General features: G+C 40.7%; 1 protein-coding gene across 1 annotated transcript; it reads right to left on the bottom strand.

Annotated features, from left to right (window-relative positions):
- Positions 1–7,959: 7,959 nt before the first annotated feature.
- LSM11 (LSM11, U7 small nuclear RNA associated) lies at positions 7,960–21,033 on the bottom strand. The gene is made up of 5 exons (XM_015585254.2): positions 20,889–21,033; positions 15,616–15,755; positions 13,579–13,662; positions 13,047–13,154; positions 7,960–12,709 (listed from the first exon to the last, which is right to left on the bottom strand). The coding sequence occupies exons 1-5, from the start codon at positions 20,986–20,988 to the stop codon at positions 12,704–12,706; spliced, it is 438 nt and encodes a 145-aa protein (XP_015440740.1). The 5' UTR covers positions 20,989–21,033; the 3' UTR covers positions 7,960–12,703.
- Positions 21,034–21,039: the final 6 nt, after the last annotated feature.

Genomic DNA, 21,039 nt, shown 5'->3' with positions numbered 1-21,039 from the left:
TCCTGGCTATCAGAATCCCAGTTCTGTCTGGGTATAGGACTAGTTCCATGCCCAGGGGAGGTAGGCTAGGCCCAGTGATAAATGATGAGATGTCTAAATCAATTCTTATAATCTCATTGTTCTTTGCCTATGACTGGTTTAAGGTAGATGTGCTCTGAGGAACTCTAAGAAGCTTTCTGGAAGAATTTTCCACTCTGAGAAAAGGAAATACATAAGAACAACCTTTCCCTCCATGCTTTTGGATGTCATCATGAGTGGAGGTAACCATGAGGGGGGAAGGCAAAACAAACAACACACACACACACACACACACACACACACACACACACACACACACACACAGAGAGAGAGGCAATTTCTCCCCTCTGTCTCTGTCTCTCCTTCCTTTTCTCTCTCTCTAAAAAGCTGAGCCCTGATATTGTTGAGTTCCTGAACCAACTCTGGAAACTTTGAAGGTCTCAGTGTATGAAAGGGTAAGTTTAAGCTGGATATTCTGTTACTTGCTGCCTAAAGTGCCTCGACTGAACCAGATGGGTCCGAAATGAAGACACTGGAATCTTAAAGACAAATTAAGAGGTTAATATTACTGTCACATGAACAGTGATAAAATGCTAAATTACAATGGGGTGGAATAGGAGGAATAGAAAGTAAGGTCAAGAACAGAGCCGAGGCACTGTAGACAGAATCAATAGAATTTGTCAACTTATTGGTTACCCAAGATGCCATTGAGTATTTCCAATATTCCAGGCATTGTTCTGAGCACTATACATGTGGTATCTCAAGTAATCATTTCAACAGCTCTGTGAAGTACTATTAATTGTCACCATGATTGAATCCTATTTCAGTCAGGCCTTAATTTCCCAAGTAAAATCTCTGCCACCACCAGTGGGCAAAAGCAGGTGAGTTGCTTTAGATTCCAGAGAAATGCTGCTTCCAACATTTTTTACTTTGTAACACACATAGAAAATGCTAATATTTTAAGGTATACTCTAGGGTAAAATGGAGAGGACTTGGGAAATCCATATGGGGCCTAGCAAAAGCCTTCGTTATTCTTTCTTTATTTTATATAATTATAAGAAATAAAATTCAAAATTTAGGGAAGGTATTAAATACTGAGTTTATATAAAAATTCTACAAAATATCTCTTTAATTTTTAATGAGAAATTTGCATTTGCTTTTTATGAATATAGCTTTTTAATATCAGGTTTTATGGCTGAAATAGCGATTCTTGATGAAGATTTTTTAATCCAATCAAGACTTTTTAATCATGATCTCTCCAAATTCTTGGTAGTTATCACTGACTATAAACTTTGTTCACCCAAGTGATATAAAAAAAAAATATTTTTTGAAACTATTCCAAATTTTACATTTGAATCATATTTAAAGATACTGACAGTCTTCCTTTTCTTTCATTGACAATTGCACTGTTGAAATTTTCTGAGATTGTGTGAATAGATTTCAAGTCTTTGGAGATTTTTTCAAATAAAGTATTTCAAAATAATGGTAATGCTTTAATTCGTAGACCACTCATGCCTAGTTACTAAGCACAGCCATCATGGACACCACTGAACATGCATGTCAGTCACAGAGGGAAGAATCCAATACGTGTGGACAGATTTGGTGCTGTGCCAACCAAGAACCCCCTGGCCCTCTCCTCACCCCCGCTGAACTTCTGAGTGGCTCCACTTTAGCCTGGTGCTGTGCTTCTTGTACATGGATGCTTGGAAGGACCCCATACTTGGTTTAATGCTCTGTTGTCATCATCTTGAAGTGACTTTTGAACAAGTGGCACCGCATTTTCATTTTTCACTGGGCCCTGCAAATTACATTGCTGGTGCTAACATCTGGGACACCTAGAATACGAACTCCTTCAGTAGGTTCCCTGTGCCTTTGCCTATGATGGGCAGTAGCATATGTTACCACTGGCTTTGAGATGTAAAGCAACTTCTTAGCTGCTATACTCAGCTTCTTGATATGGAGCATAACAATGTGGATGTCATCGGGCTCTTGAGGGTCCACGTTCACATAACCATGGCCCACACCTTTGTAGCTTGTCTCATTCAGCCACCTCAGAGGGACCCTGATGAAGCCATTGATGCTTGCTTGTGGCTAGAGGTGACTGGCTCAGAGGTTCCAGCTACCCCAAGAACTGAGGCATCAGTTATGTAATTTAAGATGCTACGTGGCATCTTGTTTGGAATTCCTGTGCAGGATGAGCCCCTAGGCATATTACGTTCTGGTAAGATCTCTGTGGCTGAAGTCTACTAGATCATTGGTAATATCTTTCAAAATGAAGAGTTAGTATTAACTTTTGAATTCCTGCTCAGTGCAAGAAAGCCTAGATTTGAGGTATGGTCACTGAGGGTTATATTCCAGGACTGATGTGGAAGGTGTAGCTGAGGGGAAACATTCAGAATCCTGGGCTCGTCTTCTGGCACATGAGGGTTTAAAACAGTGTCTCCCAATCATTTTGGAATTGAAATCTCTATATTGCTCTTGGTTTAATGTCAAAATATTGGTCTATTAAAACGACATTATTTATATATATATACATATATATAAAAGTATGTAACAGACTTCCAGGACAGGAGAAGGTACCTTCGGTGCCAAAATACTTTTCATGGAGCAACGCATGAACTCTGGGGACAGGGGAGCACCGGGTAAGAAGACTTGCTGAAGCATAATTAGACCTGGCAAGGGCAGACAAGAGGCTGTAACGCGGGCCTCAGATTCCTCACAAAGAATTCTAAATGAACTAATCACTTTCCAAGCCCTCAGAGGTAAAGATCACAAGTATGCATCAGTCTTAGGACAAGGCCATACAAACAGAATCCTAACAAAGCGTTGTTCAGTAAATACCATTTTGGTACTATTTTATATAAATACATACGCGACACTCCCCAATTACACAATCTGACTGTTCCAGCAAGTAGTGTGCAATGAGAACACTGGAGATGCCAACGGCATGGAGTGCTTCCCTGCTCTTGACCGTGTGTGCACATGCACGGTCATCCAGAGGAGTTCTGGGGTTGAAGTCATTGGGTCCATGTGAAGCAAAGAAAGCTATTATTGCAGTCCTGCTTCTTAGTATTTTGATTTTCTGGTCTAAGTAAGTCTTCTGGCACTTATGAAATGGCCTGGCCCTTACTATCAATTAATGGCTTTCCAAGGATGATGTCAAAGCTGTCAGAGTAGGAGGCGGCACTGCAATAACAGGAGTGACTGTAGCAAGAATCCACGAGATGAGGGGGACAGAAAAGGAATGTGAAAGCTATTCACCGTCCCAACTTTCTACACCCCAGATGACTTTGCATTTCCACATTGCCAAATGTCACGCTCTGCCTTACATTTGAACCTAGGTGCCTATTTAAGTCACTGCTTCTGGCCGGAGCTCGTCTTCTGACCTGGGGGCAGGAAGGGACGGCCCTTCGGTCCTTATAGTCACTGAGACCTCACATTCAGACCTGGGGCTCTACCTCTAAATGAGGCTGCAGACCCACTCACAGGTACACCGAGAGGACTGAAAGCTGTCCACCATTCAACCAATACACAACTTTTACAACTCCGCTTTGACATTTCTTCATTTTTTAATGTATTGGGAACCTCAAAAATGGGAGTGGCCAGGCTCTCTCTCTACCCTGAGGAGGCTTCTCTGTGTGTGTGTGTGTGTGTGTGTGTGTGTGTGTTTATTTGTCCTCCGGTGCACATGTTCATAACTGGACTGGCTATAACATGCTCAATTAATTTAGGGAATACATTTTTATTACCAACATCACTATTGGTTGAATCTTGAGCTCCATAAGGAATGGGCCAACTGGGGAGATTAGCAGGAACTGGCTCATTACTGGAAGGGAACAAGGATGTACAGTCAACACATTTGCTTTGCATGTTTGTGCTTTGTTTATCATAAAACAGGCGATAATGATAAGAATGTGTAAGAAGCACAGTGTTAATGATAATAGCAGTGGAGAGTGCGAATGAAAGCCATGACTTTTGAGCAAAAGCTAGATGTAAATTAAACCCTGGATTTGTTCAGAGCTTACATTTTATAGCTACACATTTATGGCTATTAGAAAGACCTTTGCAGTTGAAATTCTTGCAAGAATAATTTTATCACTTCAAGTGTGAAACTCCCTAGTCCCTGATCCCAACTCTTCCCATTTAAAGCAATTGCTTTATAATATTTTTTGGCGATGTGAACACTTTATTATAGAACAATGTATTATATTAAACATGTAGGTTATATACCTGCAACATTAACACACAGCACATTGACCACTTTTGGCTCAGGGGGCATCTGCAGATAGGATGAAGATAAACATTTTAATTTCAATAGTTATACATTTATTTTAATGTGTACTTTCAATTTAGGGTAAATTTCCAAATTTTCCATTGATGGTAGTGATACACAGCTCCCTTTTAAATGTAAGCTAAAAAGTAAATCAATTTAAAGTGTTGAATAAATAAAAATGCAGTAGTCAACTTAGGATAAGGCAAAAATCATGAAGATGCTCTGAAAATGACCCAGTTTTGGAAACAATAGGCTACATAATAATAAGAAAGAAGATGTATGTTTGGGGTTGAGTTTCTCATAGTGATGATGGCTACACTGAGCCATTCTGGTGACCAGAGCCACACGCATGTAAGGCTGCTGTCTGATGACCCTGGAGCGTGCTTTTCCACGTGACACTAATTGGCCCACACAGGAGTGAAACCATGACCCTTCTCTCATTAGCCACATGCTCAGACCAGCTGAGCTAGCTCACCCTGGGTCACTGGGGTCCCATGTAGGAAATTACCATTCCAGTGCCCTGTGGTCCTTTTGTAACCTCGACTAATGAATGTCCCGTGGTGCCTAATGTCATTCCTGGGGGAGCACACTGCTCTCCCAGCATTGCGGAAGTTGATGATATTCTGAAGTTTTAACCCAGGAAAAGCCAAGTGAGGAACAGTGGAGAACTCAGGCAGCCTGGGAACAATCTTTCAAACACCTGTGTGCTAGAGAAAAGGATGACAACATGCTGCTGTGTCCATTTGTTTGCCAGGCCTGGTCTGGCATCACACAGCAAGCTTATCACAGCATGAATGGCATTAAATCCTTGCTCTCTGGACCAAGCATTTTCTATCACCCACCTTGTGAGGCAGGTATTGTTATCCCTATTTCAGAGACTAGGAAACTGAGGCTCAGAAGTAACTAGTGAAAGGGCCTAGGAGAGTGAGGTCCTCTCAGAATTGCCATATTCTGAAAATTAACACATCGTCTAGTTGAAAGGAAATTTTACAAGATGGACAGACGGCTTGCCAAACCTTTCTGCTTGTGCCTCCTTTTAGGTCTCAGAAGAAAGACTATGTGTCCTTTATTTTTCTGTAGCTTTAGCATATCCATAGTTTAGCCTGGAGAAGAGCTTAATAAAACGAATTTATAGTCAAGACCAAGAGAAAGCATTCTTCCCAAGTGTGGCAAAATAATCGAAAGAAAGGGATGGCAGACTTTCTAAATACATACTGAAGAGCTAGGAAGACCATGAGTCACTTCATCATCTTTTTAACAAGACTATTGGTCTGATACCCCCTCTACAGCAAAACTAACTGGTGGGAGAAGTATCTTCTGGCATTCACTTGGCAGCCTTCCTGGTGCCATAGCCGGCTTATTGCCTTGGGGATGCCCACCACCCTCATCCTGTCTGGAAGCCATGAAGCCTTGTGTGAGTGTCCACTTCTACTCAAAGAGCAGTGTGAATCAGAAGAGACTAGAGACACCTGAGCAAACCAACAAGCCATATTTTAACTCAGCCCTCTGGTATCTGATTAGTCTAAGGAGATGACTCAGCTTGCCCTCAAAATTTCCTGGTCAATGCCTGACAAACTTAGTATTTTTAAGGAGTAATTGGCTAACAAACTTAAGAGACAGACAGATCTCTAAAGAATTTCAAATTTGCCATTTATTAGCAGAGAGACGCTGGCAAGTTACTTAACCTGTTTCAGTTCCCTCCTATATGTAATAGGAACAAAATCTTCCTCTCACGGCGGTTGTATCTGAACGAGGTAATGCACGTTATACGCTTGGCATTCAGCTGAAATCCTCGAAAATGACAGTATTGCCTACTGCATCTTCTGTCCTCTTCCCCTTCATAGCATGATTGAGTGAAATGTGGTACAAGCTGCTAACGTACAGAAAGGCATGAGATAAAGCTCTTTATTGTGATCTTATTTTTATTGATTCAATTGAAGACCAATACCTATTTATTATTTCACATACTGTGTTCCTCTTCATCGTAGGCTGCTGGGAAATGATTTTTTGAGGTAGACAGGGGAAGGTCTTTGAAGGTCTTGACATGAAGTGCTAGGAGACTTATTTGCACTTTCCACCCACCCCTTCTGCCCCAGTGCCCAGCCTAAAACTATAGACTTTTCTGTGTATTAAAATTTTCCTTTGACTCAAGAGCATATTTGCTTGCTGCCTTGGAATGGAGACTCAGTTCTGGTTATGGAATCATATGAGCTGCAGCCTTTCTCACAAATGGGCTCTCAGGCATCAACATTGGGTGAAACTGAATTGTTTCCAAAATTGACAGTGGCTTAGAAACAGGAGCATCAAGATAGTTTTCCTTGGTGATCCCTGGCCAGCAAGTGGGAAGAGGCTGGGTAGAAATGACAGTATTCCAAGAAGAAAGGAGGAATCCCATGATGTCAGAATAGACTGTCTAAAACGGTGGACAATAGGCTATCTTTTTCATAACCTCTCTTCCTCGAGCACATTCAATGGCTGATTGCCATGAGTCGGGCTTCCTAAGCTTTAAATCAGGAATGTTTAATATTGGTAAGAAATGCTTATGTTGCCACTTGAGTTGATTATAGCTTGTTTCTCCTGATTATCTCAGTCCAGACTGGTGAGCATTTAGCAATTAAATGTAACAGTGACTGGAGATCTGGAGATGCAGGTCCTTCTGGGACCTCTACTTAAGCAGTTCTCTTTAACCCACTGCCACCTAGTGGTAACTGAGAAGAGTAAAAACAGCTTCACTTTTATCCAAGGAGAGAAAGCAGGTGAGCAAAATTTTTTTTCTTTCCTTGCCACTCCTATCCAGAGCGCGGGGTTTTGTATATGTCATTCCACTGGCTTCCATTCTCCTGCTAATATTTCACTGTCGTTGTGTATTTTAAATGTCAAGCTAGCTAATTCTTCTGCCTTTATTTTGATTAATGAGGACATTCTCATTTAATCAGAAATCTTTGAAAGACGAAACAAACAAGCAAGAGCCAGAACTGAAGCCTTTGGGTCTTGTCTCCCTTTCTTCCACTTCTTCAGTGGTTTGAAATTTCCTGTATGTCAGCTGAGCCCAACTTAATAACATATTCTTTGAAAGTGGGGAATTGGGTCTTGGCAGTTAACTTGAGGTTTCCCTAAGAATCCATGTGATTTTCATTTGTCTCTCTTACCAAGGAGACTCAGTTCTGGAAGCATACAGAGGAAATCAAGTAATCAATGTGGCAAATCTTTGGGCAGTTCAACTTCCTATACATGCACAGAGGAAAGATGGTGGCAAATTCAAATATTTTTGGAAGCAGTGAGGATCCATTAGTCAGATGTGGCAAAACACTCAGAGGGGAGCAGTCAGTGGTGATCTCATGAAGACAGTGGATTAGTGCCAGTGGGCTATTAGGTGGAATAAATTCACAGGGCAATTACCATTGCCTGAGGCTTAGACGAGATAATTTACAATGTAGGCCAAGTTTCTTTTCTAAGCATGAACTTCAAATAAACTTGAAAGAACAAAGCTTCCTCAAAGAATAGGGATCTAGATGTGTGTGCTTTGGTAAAGAAAAGACAAAAGGTTACAACAGTGAGATTGCAGAAGGCTTGAGATGTTTTAACTTTCTAGGTCCATGTCTTCACTTGGTAACAGACTCCCCTGCTGTCTCTCCCCACACCCCCAAATCAGCAGACAAAGCAGCCAGTACATTAATACAATCATATTTATTACAGTTTCCAGACTCCCATATGACACATACCTAAAGCAGAACAACTGCAAACTGATATTACTAGCAGCAATCCTCCCTAAACAGGAAGGGGTTAGGTGAACGTAACAATTAGGAGTAATTTCAAGACAAGATTACAAGTCATGGTTTTTCTTTTAGCAGCTGGTATATGAGTAGAAAAACTATAAATTTATAGTCATCCAGGTTTAGCCTTGCCTAAAAAATATTAATAAGTCACGGTATGGGGGGGGTATCCCCAGGGTAGCCCAGAAGGCTAATGTCTTTAGATGTCATTATGAAATAAGTAAATCACTTTTCAAGACATCGCTTACTATTGGCTTTATAGTCCGGATTACAGAAAAAGAACTGGACAGCTGCCCTAAAACCTGGCTCACACATAATTCACCCAGGTAATCATTGTTTAAATCATATCCCTTACATTTTTTAGACATTTTTTCCCCACAGCTCTAAAAATATAACATCAGACATAACATCAGACATTTGCTCCGAAAGACTAAAAATCAAAAGCAATTGCAATGTATTGGGAATAGCTTTTACAGCTTTCCTATAGGGACAGTTCCCATCTTTTCAGAGAGTGTTTTTAAAGAAACACTAACTCTGGTAGCTTATCAAACTACTTTTTATTATAAATAAATAAAAGGCCAACTGAAGGTCTCAGGTGTACTTATTTTTCCCCCTAGATCTCCAAACCATCCAAAGCCATTCCCTGACAGAGAGCTTTCATTTTTATCAGAGTGCAAGAGAACTTACAAATATTTGAAAAATACTCAAAAGACAGAGAGTAAAGAAGAACCAACCCTTCCTCAAAGCCCAGGAAACTGACAGGAACCCCAAAGGTTTATCTTATATCCATCAACCCAATTTACCAGAAAGTAATGACAAACCACCCACCTTTGCAACACAGGCCCAGATAAGATAGTCTTGCTTTACAATCACTAAGAAAAGCCTTTTGGGGATTACTGCCCAGAAAAATACAAGTTGGTGAACAGAAGTTAGTGAAAAAGAGTCGACTGTATACTATATCTGGCACAGAAAAAGAAAAATTACAAAAGCTGCAAAACCAACCATTATATATACCATTATACTCTTATATAAATCTTGACCTTCCTACAGCAAGTATTTCATTCATAAAAAATACATAAAGGATTGGAAAGCTCTGGGGCAGCACCAGTGACAGCTAGCTGTCTTTGAATAATTTTAATTTTTTCCTAAAAGCAAAATTTAGACAAAATTTAAAGAAGTATTTTATAGAATTTATTCTTTTTTACCCATGTCAGCTATTTCAGTAATACTGCAAATAGAAAAACAAGTCTACTCTGCATCAAGTTAGGCTTCTACTTTTTCTCAAAGGATGGAAGCAGTACACCCACATTTCTGTAAAGCTTCTGAGGATTACAGGCAGCTCACAGCTCATGACCTGACAATCAGTAAAGGTACTCCTGGATGGTTTCATCATGAAAACAGACATAGCCCCTCTTGATTCACCAACAACTCATAGCAAGGATTCCCATGCACCTAGACTTTATTACTAATCATTTCTAGGCTTTCTGATTTGACATGCACCATGCACAGACAGCAGGCTACTAACTGGACACTGCTAATTCTGGCAAACCACCTCACCAACGGCCCACCTGTCGTAAGATGATTTCTGAAGGGAAGTGTATAAATGCTTCCCAAATACTAGAACATACAACCTGAAGTTCAAGTTCTCCTAGTGGAAGAGGGGTGGAATAACCTCTATGTGCAAAGAATGGCACATGAAATCATTCTGAGTGTGAAACTGTACCTTCCTTTTCTCAATCCCTTGTTCTTATCTAACAAAGCTGGCAACTCCTAAGAAGACCTCAACAACTGTATGGGTATGCCCTTTGAATTGTCTGGGAAACACATTCCCATGTTTAGAGATTACTTTGAAGGACTGAAGTTGGATGTTCAAAAGTAAGTACTATTCCTACCAAGTTTCCCAAACTCAAATCCCTGGAGAACACTAGAAACTAGTTTTGCTGCACTTCGGCTGCTTAGAAACCCCCTCAGGTGAGCTGGGGGTGGGGGGTCTCTAGGACTCTTACCATTCTAGCTGTTGCTTTCCTTTTCTCTCTCGTTCTCCTGAGGAAAACATCAGTTATTGCCATAGCAACTACAACGTCCTAGATGATCACATTTTTAGAGCAGCATATACATTGTTAGGACCTATTTTTTCTTCCTTATGGAAAATTTCTCCAATAATAAACAATTCTCTAAAAAATTATCATGCTTTGTACAAATTAGCACATTTACCATTAGATAGTTTATTCCAAAATCGGTGTCCAAAACAAACAAATAAATGGACACATAAGACAGATCACGTGCAGTTTTAAAATAATTTTCAAAGCCAGAATTGTTAAGTTGGGCAGATAAGTGGTAAATCAATCTTTATATGGACATATGAAAATTATATGCAAACATGAAAACCAGAATGTGTTTAAAATAAATTAGGTTAGATTTAATCAGCCACTATAATGAATGGAAATTGATAATATTTCTTTTGATTCCAAATTTCTACTTTACTGGGAAAATTTAGTATCCATTACAGTTTCTAGCTGAGGGACAAGATGGCAGACAGATGTGGACGGCCAAACGGGGAGGCTGGTAGAGGTAGAGGCAGGGGTACCTGGTGACTAATAACTGGAGAACTGAGATTTAGACACCCTATTTAGAAGAGATTAGATTGGCAGATTCAAAGATGACTGTTCAAATTTGTGACCCAGGATCTGTCTAAATGTTTAATGCAACTGCTGTGGCTCTAAAAAGTATATTTAAAATGCATTTTACAATAAACATAAATAAAACAATTTCCACAAATTCCCCTTTGGGGATGAATCATTTTTAGATGCTCATTCTCCCTTTAGTACTATCATATAACCCCCTGAAAAGTTCAGGGGAATTCTTTCTGATACTCAGAAAAGGGTGAAGGCTGAGATGCAAGGGGAGCAGCAAAGCAATGCTACTCTCCTCTTACTGCAGATATGCTTCTGAAACTTCCGCTGCCCCTTTGGAGGAAGGAATGGAATATGATAATAGTTCCTGAAGATAACACTGCTGTCTGACACAACAAGATCATAATTCTGACACCTACAGAGATCACTTTCTTATGTATGTAGCACCTGCCTTGCTCTTAAGACAGGGTTCTTACCAAACTGTGACACAAGAGTTAGTAAAAATTACTCATGGCACTTAAACATGTTTAGAGACGGTAAAATGTCTTCCTAAGAGTCTTTGTCTCACTGCTATGTGAGGTAGGTGTCTGATGAGGAAAAACTGATGCACAGAGGGGTTAAGTCTGTTCTCTTTTCATTCATTATACAATGAGCCAGGGACCCAGCTGGAGGACCAGAAGGACCAGGAGTCCTAGCTCCACAAACTTTATTCACCCTGCTCTCAGAAGGCTTATGTAAGTTAAACAACAAATATAGCACGGGAAATTTTTCTTTTCAAGCATTTTAACTAGTTAGCTACTTCACACTTTGAACATGAGTTACCTAAAATAAAACCAAATATAAACTAACAAAACAAAAAAAAAATCAATATTGCCTCGGAGGCTGTGTCAAGCTATAGCCTATTCTGCATTGGTGACTGAAAAATAATACATGATTCAAGTAGTATTAGAGAGTGGTGTGGTATTCCTGTTATTGAAGCCAGGCTGTGAGTAAAGTGTCCCTTACAGACACCAACCACTATAGTTTGTGAGAATCTCTTTGGCCCGACACATGGAATAAAACTACCACCCCTATTTCACGGAAAATCATTTGGAAAGACATTCTACACAGGGCCAGCCCTGCCTGGGAAGGGGACTCTCAGCTGTGTGATGCATGTGTCTAACTGAGTTCATGCAGAACTCTTTGAAGCCAGACATGAAGGTCACAGTCTCCTGCCATAAAGCTCACAGGACAGGTCACAGAGGGGCAAGACATACGGTACATGCACTAGCACCATGCCACAGATGTTAGAAAGTCAAGAAGCCACCACACAAACATCTTATAGTCCCATCTGGCATGCCATTCACAGAAGCTACCTCTGGTAAAGGGAAGACTGCTGAGGTCCCATATTCCTTTTCATAATGAGAGGGATAAAAATGGCGTTCATTGAGGGCTGCTTTGAGCACAGCAACTATTCAAATTCCACCCTTACATAAGTTGGTAGCTTTCTTAGATTTTATAGATAACCAAAGATAACAGATTACATTTCTTGATCGAGAGAACAGTGTAGAGCAAAATTCAATGATCAGTTACAAGATGTGGGTACAGGGCTCCAGGGCAACTCATACTGCTACTCTCAGAACCAAACTCTTGAGTACTCAGGGCACTAGTTTTCAGAACAGAGACCATTCTTTTTGAGGTGCGCTTCCCGCCACCATGCTCTAGAGTCTGTGCAGTGAATTCAGTTCATACCATGACCCCTGATTTGAACGGAAGATCTTACATTTGGTTTGAGTGTCTGAGGTAGACCATAATACCAAACAAGATGTGTGTACCCAAGTGCAGTTTTTGCCTTGATAGTAATGCGAACACTCACCCTCCCAAGGCCTCTCTCCCCTTGAAGGAGCTCGTCTCCCAGAGAGCCCAAGCCTGGCTCTCTCCTCAGCACGTGCAGTACCAGAGGGAATCATTCTAACTCAGGGTTTCACTGGGATACTAGGATACAGCATAGCAGCAATTCATGCATTTTACTCCTAAAAAACGAAAGCTCAAGTGAGAGTGAGCTAGTCACTGTGCAAGATGAACCAGCAAGACATTCTCACCTCGAATGAAAATCTGATTTATATGTCTAGTGAATACCTGCTGGTAATCCACTTTAGGCTTTCGCTTTTTCTTACGGGGCTGGCCCCTGGAAAGGGTGGTAGCCCTGGAAAAGGTACCTCCCCCACTAGACCCTTCTGTCCCCACAGTCCTCCCTGACAGCTCTGACCTGGACTCCTCCCTTGTAGATGCCTGTAGGGAAGAAGGGGCAGAGCGGGAATGCTTGCGTGAGCCCCGGTCAGTGTCTCCTCTTCCCCACACTGAAGCTACCTTCCAAGTGGATGTCTGGGAGTATCTGGACAAAGTAGAGTCTTCGACTGCAGACTTAGAATCTACTTCCTTCTTGGAGGAATCTTGAAGTTTCAGCCGATCAAACAGCTACAAGGAAAGCAATGACAAATGTTAGCCTTTAACATCATCCTTTCAATACACAGAAAAAAGGCCAGATTCCTTAATTATACTCTGTGGATTACTTGCTTTGCAATTTTTAAAAAGTTAGTAATGAATTTTCTATTTCTAGCCATAACTCAGACAAATTACTAAGTATGTCAAAAGAAAAGGCACCTACTTATTTCTATGGTAGAAAATGGAAAGATTTTTAAGCCTTATTTGTTACTCAAATAATATGCAGGTCAGAAGCAGGGGCTTATTTGAGGTTAGCTGGATGCATGAGAAGAGAGACTAATAAAGACCTTGGTCCAGGCATACCTGGCTAGGAAACCCTGGTCACTGGACTCAGCGATCTTAATTCCTAAGCCTGAAAACATGCTGGGTACCCAGGGAATCAGGAGAAACTGCCTACCCTTGTGAGAGTCAATGAAGAATCCCGCTCATACGCTTTGCCCAGAACAGGCTTTCGGTAGGTCTCATCCACATCAGTAAGTGCCTAGAGAAACAGCCCAAAAAGGGAAAAATGAGGCAGTTATATATATTATTTTTATAGCTTTCAGGGAAAAATTTAAAAGGCAGAATAACATCTAATTGTAGCAGAACTAAACAGGTGTCTCGGCTCTTGGGCAGAAAAAAATGGTAATCCTTGGCACCCTCTGAGTAGGATTTCCAAGTGACTACAACTATATGAGTCTCTTCTATGGTAAGGGGCTTTTATAACTGCATAGTAGAGGTTCTTAAACTTAAGTGTGCATAAATACCTAGGAAGCTTAATAAAACATAAATCTAAGGCTATTCTCCTAGAGATTCAGATTCAGTAGGTCTGGGATGAAGCCCAGGAACTGTTTTAACCAGAAACCCCAGGTGATTCTGATGCAGGAAGGCCTTAGATCCCACTTTGAGAAACACTACTGCTTCTTTTCCCTTTCCAGATTCTATGTTTTATGACAGGAATTAACAGAGATTGACCAGGGTTACACACTGAATTACTAGAGAATTCTCATCACTGAGACATCAACCTCACAGGACAGCTGTTAGGATGAGATCGTGTATAAGAAATTACTTTGAAAAGTGTAAATCATCATACAAATATAAGCTGGCAGTATTATTATTACCACCACTGTCATCAAATATGTTCTCTTAAATCTTTTTCCTTCAAATGTAAAATTATAATAAAATACTTTTTCTTACATTTTAGAGGTGAGAAAACTGAGCCTCTGAGAAGTTATCTTACCTAGTGTCACACAGCTACCAAGTGGTAAAGCTAGGATTCAAATCCAGGTTTTCTGATTCCATATCAGTTGAAACCATTATGGTCTCAGAAGTCAGAAAAACCTAGGTACTTCAACTTACTATCAGTTTGACCTGGACCAATCCTGGTACTTCATAGTAAGTTGAAGTACCAACCATTATGGTCTCAGAAGTCAGAAAAACCTAGGTTAAAGTCCTGGTACTTCAACTTACTATCAGTTTGACCTGGACCAATCTCCCAAAATCACTAGCCTTAATTCCTTCATTTGTGAAACGGAACAGAAGAAGACTTACAATTCATTCATTGAGATAATATATATATAGTCCTTAGCATAGTATCTAGCATATAATAAGTGCTTAGTAAATATCAACAACTATTATTATTATCCAGGGGAATGCATGGATGAAGATAAAACACAGGGAAAAGAAAAGTTGGATATGATGACCATACACAGAAGAAACACTAGAAAGCCCTGGTGGCTCCTATTTTAACTGCCTAAAATTATAGTTGTGCTATAATATTTTCCTTCTTTCCTACTAATGTCTACTAAACAGTAAGCCTCTGGAAGGCTGGGGGCGGGGGTGGTACATGCCTTCATAAAGAAACACTATGCAAAGTGTCTTCCTTTTTAACGTATCTGCTTCCCCTCTACCCTTATCTGTCTTTCAAAAGCAGTAGAGGGAAAGTTCCTTTCTGAAACTACTTAGCACATGTCCAGCCAAAGTGGGAAGGCAATAAGTATTTTTAATAGGAAATCAATACAAAATTACTAAACAGATGAAATAAATAATTTTTCCTTAAGGCTGGGTTTCTCAACCTTAGCACTAATAACATCCTAGACTAGATAGCTTTTTTTGTTGTTGGGGGGCTATTTTGTGTATTGTAGGACATGCAATAGCCTTGGCCTCTACCCGCGAGATGCCAGCAGTTGTGACGATCAAAAAAATGTCCCCAGACATTGCCAAATGTCCCCGGGAGAGAAAGAAGGCAAAATCACCCTGGTTGAAATCTACTGCCTTAAGAAAAAAGAAGCAATAAAAAGAACTTGTTTTTTGTTGCCCAAGAGAGTACAAAGATTCTAGTTCTTCTGGGGTTATTCTGTACGTTTCGTTGAATAAGGTTAGTCAGGTCCTTTAAACATAAAAAAACATTTAACCCCTCAGAGGTTCTCCAGCCCTCTGAGGAAGGCTTATTTACCATATTCCAGAACTTGTCAAATGCAACGAGGAAGCCTGTGCAGACTCCCCGAAGTCCTTTGAAAGTGCGGATGTGAACATTCACCTTTACCCCTTCCCGAATACAACGATGGAGTTCACCCAGAGGGCTGCCTTCGTGCACTGAAACAAGAGAAGAACAGTCAGCATAGCATGAACATCTGCTCTCATTCGCACAATTAACAACCAAGACCACCCAACCATCTCCAGCAACTCAAGGCAACGAGATACAGTGGTAACCTCACCATGTGGGCAGTAAGGCATAACACGCTACTGGCTAGTGCAGGCAACACACTGATGTGAGACAAAATTCTACCAGAATGTGGATAAACCCTATGAATGGCTATCATCAAAATGTTTCACCACTTGTATATCCTATAGTCTATGATGCCATTGATTCTAGGATGCATCATCATTTAAAACCTTTTGGGTAAAAAGAAATACATTAAATGTACACATCAGCAGCTAGATTCTTCTCAGTTTGTTGCCTTGTTAAGGCAACCTTTTTCAGTATAATTCTCATGAACACATATCCAGCTTGAGCCTTCCAAAGAACCAAAAACCTTGTCCATAAGTTTAAAGGAAACAAATGCTATAACACTTGTCCTTAAACACATGTAATCCTCCAAGAGAATGGCCTTTAGGCCCCCCAGTCTGATCTACCCCATGCATGAGCTCTCTGGAGCCACTAGTGTTTCAACGTACATCACCTTCACACTAGGAGTCAGAGACCTGGTTGTATTACAAGCCTTGCTGGGGTAAAAGCACCTGATGAGCATCTGGCTCCTATGAGATGACTGATAAGCATCATGTAAAAAAGCATTATGACGATTCATAAGAAGAATGCTGGGACTATAATTTTAGCTTTTACTATGATAGATTCTTTTTTTCAGAGCTTGGGAATGGATGAATTTCATTTTTATTACTTCACGTTAACTTAGCCTTCACAATATTCTAGCTATACTATATACGACATCTCAAAAGAAAACCACACACATAGACATTCTCTGCCTCTCTCCATCCCTCCCTCTTTTTTTTTCCTCACCCATGGATACAAAGTCTCAGTCTTTCCCTTCCAAGTTTGCCAGGCAAAATTCTTTGATTTTAAACAAACAAACAAAAAAATCACTCTGTTTTGTTTCTAGTAGCATAAGAGAGAACAACAGTCCCATACTTCAGCTTGGAAAACTAAGTTGGTTACTCCTGACCTCCTTATTACCTCACTCATGGGTTGGCTTATAATTGATGGCAGCGATAAATTAATAAAATATTCTTGGAAGAAAGTGACTTAGAATATGAGAAGTAGGAGCTTGTGTCAGATTGAAGATTCAGCAATAAGGCATAAATGGAGCAGAGTGGTAGAAACAGTGGCCTTAAAAAGGAATATGAGAACTTTGGTCTGATCTCCATTACCTACTCTACCTCTAGCAATATTCTACAATTCTTTGAACACTTGATGTATAAGGGTGTGTGTGTGCGTGAATATGGATATGTGTTATAGACTATATTAAATCAAGCATCATAAACAACTTTGAGGTCATTATAGCTAGTTGTATGACTTTGGTGAGTAACTTTTTTCCTACAAGTCCAAGTTTCTTCATTTATAAAATGAGATCAGATGACTAGTTAAAGTCTAGATTCAGAAATAAATCTCTATAATTCAATTTCTTAGAAATTGATCACAATGCTTGGATTACTCCCTTCGCCTACACATATTCACTGCCCCCACTCACCTCCATACACATATGTGTTTCTACAAAGAGTGGAAATTCCATTCTTTTACTAACTTGGAAGAAAATAGGGGTACCACTTCTCCCTCCAAACTCCCAAGTCAAAGAGAAAGGGAAAGCATGTATCTTAACAACAGTCTCTTATTCTAATTAAACAAACGGCAAACAGGTCTTTCAGCTCTCACATCTGTATCTTTCTCTTGAGTTTTTTTCTTCCAAAGATTTAATAAAGTATAATTCCAGGAAGCATTTCTCTCCTTGTGTGATCAAACCTACAACACTAGCACCACCTATCAGAGCAAACTGCCAAGGCAAAATGAGCTCCACATTCTGAATCTCATTCCAGCAGCCTCTGCAACAAACTCCAAATGGATATGAGCCAGGCTTGTAAAAACTTAACATGACCAAAAAAAAGAAAAAGAAAAAGGCTTATTTTTGAAGAAAGCTATTATGCTTGGGCCACACCCTTCTAAATCCAAGTCATTTTTAACTTCACTCTTATTTCTCCCTGCTCATGGCCATCCCATCACTAAATCCAGACAATAGATTCTCAATAACTAAGAACTTTCTCTTTGCACAACCAACTGTACAGTCGTCCAGAGCCTTACCAGATGATTGGTTTATTACAACAGTCTCCTAGCTCCCGTCACTCACACCAACAATATCATTGTCATCACTGTCACCCAATTATTACCTAATACTGAGCCCTCAGTATGGGCCACGCCCTGTGGTTAAGTTTAACTTTATGCACATTATTTTATTCTGTAGATGAGGAAATCGAGGCCCAAAAAGTTTTAAATAATTTGCTCAAAGTTACTTACCTAGTTAGTAAACAGCTGAGCCAATAGTTCATACAGGCCGGTTACATGCATCCTGACCTGGGGCTTTTCATTATGATGGCCTAACAGTGACATTTAACATTCACCGAGAATTTCCCTATGTGCTACAGAAGATTACTGTTGTAAATAATTTAAATGTGTTAACTAATTTAAACCTCAGAACTACAGGTAGATTCTATTATTGTCCTGATTCCACAGATGAGAAACTGAGGCCCTAAAGAGTTTAAGCAACTTGCCTAAAGTAAAACAGCTAGAAAGTAGAAGAGCCAGTATTCAAACATAGACAGTCAAAGCTGTGTGCTCTAAATATATTTTACTATGAGAAACTTAGCTTCTAGTAACATTTGCCCTAAAAGTGCTTTTGCTTAAGAATATACACCATGGTTCCCACTCTCTACCAACACCAAGTCAAACAGAAACTCTTTAGTTTGGCTCTTCAATGCATTCTAGCAACAAATCCCTCTCTGGACCCAAATTCCATTCTCACTGCTCTGGACACAAATCCTCTGCCTCACATATGTACCTTCCACACACCAAAATCAAGCAAGGAGACATTAGAATGTACTCTCCCTTCCCCTCTCCTGAGACTAGCATAATGGTTAAGCACATAGGCCCCAGAATTGGACAAACCCAGGATTCTCAGCTGCAAACTAACTAGTTATGTGACCCTGGGCAATAACAGGTAATAACTGAGCCTCAGTTTCCTCATCGATAGTCATATCTACGGGTAAAATGAGATATAATACATCTAAAAGGGTTAGCTACAATACAGCACATGTGTGCTTAATAACAGTAGCTATAATTAGCAACAATAAAATTATTACTCGACTTACAAAGGGATATGAGGAAACTTTTTGGGGTGATGCAATTATTCTGTATCTTGACTGCGGTGGTGATTTCAAGACTATACATTTGTCAAAACTCACTTTAAAAGGGTGTATTTTGCTATATATGTAACTTACACCTCAAGACCCTGATTTTTAAATAATTACTATTATCCTCAACCATGCTCTTAATTTCAAGATCTAAAATTTATTCTTATAGGAACTCTTTCTTGAATAAATCTAATCCTCACCCATGCTTGTTTCTTTTCTTTCTTTCTTTTTTTTTTTTGCTTTCTAAAGATCATCACCTCTTTGTGATGTCTACCCATTTGTTTCCAGTGGCATGATTACAATTTTCAGTGCCTAGGGCACATTCTCTGAGACCTTGATTCCAGGCATATATTTTATTGTGGGATGTCAACAAAGCTGGTTGTCACACTCTGTCATAACAATATAGCAAAGTGCTCTCACAAGTAAAGCTAAAACCACCCACTACATAGAAATATTTCTTTTCCTTGACAATCTCAATAGCAAAGCAATAACTAGCAAAATGGAAATGAATGTTACAATCTGAGACTTGGGAGTGCATTTCAAAGATCTGATATGGCGAAAAGTACAGGCAAAATAAGGTCCCCCAACTGCTCTTATTTTAGGAACACGGTACTCCATCTTTGTGTTACTGCTGAGCAAACAAGCTGGGTAAACCTAAGCTTGGGAAGTAAATCATCCAACAAAGGCACCCCTAACAGCACACAGCTTTTCATAATGTTCCTCTCTTAAATAACACATTTCTAGGAATGAAACAAAATATACCCTTGCTTAGCACAACCCTCCATTCCAAACTGAGTGATTTAATAATGTCACAATTTAGCTATTAGGATACAGATGCTCTGAATGGCTAAATAGGTCATTGTGTTCACAGGGCAGATGTCAGAACTGCTTGCCAGATGACAAAAGATATAACCTTAGGCTGTTATTATTCCATTTATACAAGACCTAACTCACACATTAGCAACCTCTGCTGTTTACAGTTTTACTCTAAGGATCTATTAGGAGGCTCCAAGAAATTCCCTTGTGCCATTCACACATTCCGAACTTAAAATAACCTGCGCATATGGTAATATATATGCCATCCAGCCTGGTAGAGTGGCTGTAAAACAGTGTCTGTGTTTTAGAAGCATTTTGTGCCTGCTGCATTCTAGCACTTGTGATCTTGTAATGTGAACATATGTGTATCAAGAGCCTGCAGCCTTTCTCCTGCTTATAGCATCGGAGAATGAGCTGTCACTTAACGTGTAGAGGTTCTATGTCCCCTGTGCTATCTCAACGGATCTCCCCACACTCCATCCCACCTCAAATCCCACTATGCAAACACACATTCCCCTAATACTGGCTGTGCACCACCTCCTCTGTCTGTGGTCCCCAAACCTCTTATCACCTCTGCAAACCCTACCTATGATGTCCCATTTGCAGGCCCCATCCACCCCTCCAAACTCCCCACCACTCCAGCAGATGCTCTCTGCAGGTTCCTCATCACCCCTCCCTTGTAGCCACTTCCAGGGACCCCATCACCTTGGCAGACCTTCCTCCCCAGAGCTCCTTATTACCTCTACAGACTTTTCCACTCTGCCCCACGGCTCGTGCAGAACCTTCATTACTCAAGACGACCGCCCCCATTCCCCACATTACTCAAACAGAACCTCCCCGCTGTCGCTAATTATCTGCAAACCTTCACCTAAACCCTCCCAATACGCGCAGACCCTAATACACCAAGCCCCTAGCACCCGGCAAATGGCCCCTCGGCCGCCACCTTCCGGACAGCAGGCGGGCACGTCGTCCCCCGTCCGCGCCCGCCGCACTCACAGGGCATTCGCGTGAGCACATTGCGCGGCGCCTTCCTGCTCCGGCCCGGACCTCGCCGGCTCTCCCTGGCGGCCCCGTCCCCTTCCTCTTTGACTACCATGAGGCGGCGGAGGCGCTGGATGCGCTCGGGGTCCGGGGCGGGGGCGTCCGG

Source organism: Pteropus alecto, unplaced genomic scaffold (assembly GCF_000325575.1).
Source record: "Pteropus alecto unplaced genomic scaffold, ASM32557v1 scaffold40, whole genome shotgun sequence".
NCBI classification, from domain to species: Eukaryota; Metazoa; Chordata; class Mammalia; order Chiroptera; family Pteropodidae; genus Pteropus; species Pteropus alecto.
This window is presented reverse-complemented; position numbering and strand designations above follow the sequence as displayed.